Source organism: Chrysochloris asiatica, unplaced genomic scaffold, assembly GCF_000296735.1.
Source record: "Chrysochloris asiatica unplaced genomic scaffold, ChrAsi1.0 scaffold00154, whole genome shotgun sequence".
Lineage (NCBI taxonomy): Eukaryota > Metazoa > Chordata > Mammalia > Afrosoricida > Chrysochloridae > Chrysochloris > Chrysochloris asiatica.
In genome coordinates, this window is record NW_006408672.1 from 773,115 (window position 1) to 777,777 (window position 4,663).

The 4,663-nt window shown below is 40.9% G+C and overlaps 1 protein-coding gene across 1 annotated transcript in view; it reads left to right on the plus strand.

Annotated features, from left to right (window-relative positions):
- HSF2BP (heat shock transcription factor 2 binding protein) overlaps positions 1 to 3,336 on the plus strand; it is a 324,594-nt gene extending 321,258 nt beyond the window's left edge. The window contains exon 8 of the mRNA XM_006870813.1: positions 3,128 to 3,336. Coding sequence (XP_006870875.1) covers positions 3,128 to 3,336 — 209 coding nt within the window. The remainder of the gene's footprint in view (positions 1 to 3,127) is intronic.
- The last annotated feature ends 1,327 nt before the right edge of the window (positions 3,337 to 4,663 follow it).

Here is a 4,663-nt window from a genome sequence, read left to right on the forward strand (position 1 = left end):
AGCTGTTTCAAGAAGTATAAAGCATATGATTAAGAGCCAGTGGTACTTCAGGAAGAAGTCCAAGCTATACTGAAGGCACTGGCAAAGAACAAGGCTCCTGGAATTCATAGAATACAAATTGAAATCTGCACTTTTAGAGACTTTTTCTGTTTGCTCATTGTATACAATATAATGTTTAATTAATTGCAGTATGCCTTTAAATAATACACTACCAGTCCTCATGTGCTTTCAGAACCTTGAAATGGTATATTAATGTATTTATCCTGTAGTTCTGGTAACATAGTGGCTATGAGTTGGGTTGCTAATCTCAAGGTCAGCAGTTAAAAAACTTACCAGCAGTTTTGTGAGAGAAAGATGAGGCTCTCTGCTCCCCTAAAGATTTACAGCCTCAGAAACTCTTAAAAAGGGTCACTATGAGTAGGAACCAACTCCACCGCACATAACCAACCAACCTGTTTATTTTAAATTTCCTGATTATGCCAATATCATGATTATCTATGAGTCTATGTTGATTAGTTTGTTTGACAGTGGTTTCCCCTCTGCTTGATTGTTTCTCATTGTAATTTTTATTTCATGTTGGATGCTCTGTATTGTTGTAGAGCAAGATTCAGTATACTTTTCCTATAATGAGTCAGATAATAATACTTTGAGTGTTGAAAAAAACACTAAACAAACAAACAAAATAAATAAAAACCCAATTCATTAAAAATGTAAAAACCATTCTTAGCTCATGGCTTATACAAAACAGGCCACAGACTTCAGGGTCATAGCCAACTAAAGCTTGCAGTGGAGGTTAAGGTAAGTAATATTTATCCTTGGGAATAGCCACATGTCTTCTTCTGGTAGGCTGTTATGGCAGGGGGTTGAGCTGGGTTTTTATTGTTGCTGTGATTAGCCTCAGTGTACCACTGGCTCCAGATTCCTCCAGCCTCTCATTGTGCTTAGGGCGAGGGCTGAATTGACAGTGTTTTTCTCAGTGTTCCTGCTCCACACTAAATGTTTGCCCTGCCCTCAGCACTGTGCCTTAGAGGGGTTCCTTCTCTTGTTTTGCCCCTCTCCTAGCTGTAAAGTACTCTTCCTTGTTCCTTCATGTTTGCTAAACAAGAAGTGGAGGGTGAAGCTGAATTCTCTGTAGTTTTGGTTTAGCCCATCTCTGACAGGCCCTGTCCACCAGCATCTGGGTAATGGGGCTTTCCCAGGGCTCCTGCTCCTCCAGCCTGGGTCTGAACTCCTCCCCTACAGTAGGAGGCTTTTTGTGGTCTAGGCCAGGTTTACTCTCCCTCTCCTTTAGGGTAGAGGAGGTGGTAAAAGAATGCAGTTTTCTGCTGTAATCAGGGATAACAGGCTTATAGTCCTTTCTCAGCAACTTCAGGTCCTTGCTCTGTAGGGAGGAGAGCCACAGAGACTTGCCGTGAGGGTTGCTCTCCTGCTCTAGGCCTGCACCACGGAGAGGATTGTTCAGTTTACTCGCTTAACCCATTTATTTCTTAAAAGACTTTTTGAGTAAATTAGTGCTAAAAAAGAAACACTGGTTTTTGAGTCTTGTTCACTGACACTACTCATCCAAAAGTGAATTAAGAGTATGTTCAAGGTTCTCAGTAGGGAGAAAAAGTGAGCGAGCTGGTCCCATCTTGGTTATGAAATGTAGCTTTGGCTTGAGGCTTTTGCTTGACTGCTTATTTTTTAATGTTTACTATAATTAGACAGGGTTATTATGTTACATAAAGGAGCTCTGGTAGTGCCGTGGTTGTAAGTTGGGCTGCCAACCTCAATCAAGATCAGCAGTTTGAAACTACCAGCCATTCTGCGGGAGAAGGTTTTCTGCTCTCATTAAGATTTACAGCCTCAGAAACCCTATGCAGGGTTGTTATGAGTCAGAACTGACTCCACAGCACCCAATCATGGCCATAATTATTAGGTTATTATATAAGGAGCCTTGGTAGTGTAGTGGATTAAGATCTGGGCTGCTAACTGCAAGGGCAGTAAGTCTGCCAGTCGCTCCGTGGGAGAAAGATGAGGCTTTCTGCTTCTTAAAGATTGACAGCCTTGGAAAACCTCATAGTGTTGCTATGAGTTGGAATTGACTCAGTGGCACACAACCACCACCACCATTATATGGACCTCTGGTGTGGCATTGTAGGATCAGCAGTGGGCTGTGAACCACAAGATTGGAAGTTCAAACCCACAGTTGCTCCTTGGAAATTCTATACAGGGTTGCTGTGAGTTAGAACTGACTTGAAGCACTTGACAACAACAACAATTAGGTTATACAGGGAACACAGTGGCTCTGTAGTATAAGAACTGGACTGAAAATCAAAAGGTCGGCAATTCAAGTCCACCAGCCACTCAGTGGGAGAAAAATGGGGCTTTCTGCTTCTGCAAAGATTTACAGCCTCGGAAACCCTATATAGGGTAGCTCTGAGTCGGAATGGACTTGATGACATTTAACAATAATTAGGTTATGTAAAAATCATGGTGGTGCAATAGTAAAAAACTTATCTGCTAACCAAAAGGTTGACAGTTTGATCCTACCACCTGCTCCGGGGAAGAAAAAAAGCTGGTGATCTCCTATAAAGATTATAGGTTTGGAAACCCTATGTGGTAGTTCTATTCTACCCTATAAGGTTGCTGAGTCAGACCCAACTCACCAGGGCACAACAGCAAAAGCCAGGTTATATAACTAAAGGGGCATTCACATGGAAAATAGTGGAGTCCACTGTGAATATTATGCCTTGAGACATTATGTAACTCAGTGGCTCAAAATATATGTGCATCTGTATGTTGTCTTAGAGGGACTTACTGCAATCAGAGTGAAAATTGAAGCAGTACCTTTTTAAAGATTTTGTAAGTGAACAGAATTATAGTAGACAATGTGAAAAGCTCTCTGTCTCATATTTTTAGTTCAGCATTTTCAAATTATGTGAGTAATAGATGATGAATGAGTTTTCTTGTGTTGCTCTTATGAAACTAAACTTTTACATCAAGAAGTGATTCTGTTTCTGGGTCAGCCATAGCTTTTAAAACTTTCAAATAAATAAGTCATTCACAAAGGCCAAGAACCCCTCAATGGGTAGAATCATCCCCAGAAGGTTTATTCTAACTGGAGGTTCTATTTCTTTTCCTGTAGATCCAGATGCGGAAGTATGTCTCCATGTGTTGCGTCTGGTCCAGTCGGTGGTTCTAGAACCAGAAGTCTTCTCCAAGTCAGCCTCTGAGTTCCAGAGTTCGCTGCCTTTGCAGCGTATCCTGGCAATGTCAAAGAGCCGCAACCCCCACCTCCAGAGCGTGGCTCAGGAGCTTCTGGAAGACCTGCGGGGTCTGGAGCGAAATGTGTAGGGGTACTTGTTTGGCCACAGATGGTTTAGTAAAAACCAGTGTTCCTTCCCTGTCCCCATGCCCCTCATTCTGTATTTTGATAACTATCACCATTTGCCACGAGTTACAGATGACAAAATGTGATTGAGTAGAGAAAATATGAATTGAGGTATACATCCTATATAGCTTCCTCTTACAAGTGAAATATTTGTGAGTGGTTGGTTAATCTTTATAAAGATGCACCTGAAAAGACACTATCCTTCCAGAAAGGAACCTGTATGTACTGTATCTGGAAGTTCTTAGAGTAGTTTCTCTCTGCTTAGACTTTCTGTGACCTGTAGGTTCACCCATAAAAGAGGGACATTAAATAACCATCTACCCCAGTGGCCAGCATTTATTTTCCTGAGATATGTTTTATTTTGGGGTAAAAAACCCCAATTCATTCTCACTCTAGTAATTATGATTATTCCCCCAATGCAGGTTTATTTTTGTAACATTTCGGTGAACCTGCTATTTCAGATGGCATCTTAGTTTTGTATTTTTGTATGTCTTTTATTTTTGAATAAAGGAAGTAAAAAAACTTATTAATGTGTTAAAACTATTGTTTTCTGAAGTATTATAAACTGAGGAAGTTGATGTATTTTTCTATATTATAATGCATATACATGGTTGGTATAAAAACCTTTCCTTATATTGTTCTGGGCCCTTTGGCTATAAACTTAGAGGTTTGGTTTTTCTTAACAAGCAGCATGAAAACAGTCTTAGATATGAACACATGTAACTAGTTGAAATTCTTTAAATGATCATCTCCCTTTTGTACGTGGGATGCAGGTCCCCCACCATATATAGCTGCTGCTTCTGCGTAAGTCATGACATCTGCCTTGTGATCTAGGTATCAGAAAACGAAGGAGAATGCACTTAATTTCCAGAAACAATGACATATGGAGTGGAAGTTGCCATTTCAGTTGGTCTTGAAAATCACGTCAGCAACACGTTCCTTACTGTATCCTGGTGCTGCTGCCCTCAGATGATGCTGTAGGACTGTAAGAGCAAGGTGCATGCAGGCAACACCTTTCCTGAGCAGTCTGACGTACACTTAGAGTCTGTCTTTGCTGTGTGTGGCATTTAAAAATAACTTCGTTTTTCTTTAAAGTAGGTTTTGATGGCCAATGTGCTGTGTGTGGCTGAGGCTGAATGGAGGAGCTGAGAGGAAGGCACAGTTGCTTGAATTTCACAAACCAACATATTGTGGAACATTAGCTCATCGGCGCCAGGGAAATGTTGTAAAAGGCAATTTAAAATTCATGGAAGCAGAAACTGGTCCATCTGTGCTGTGTGGTTCTATAGG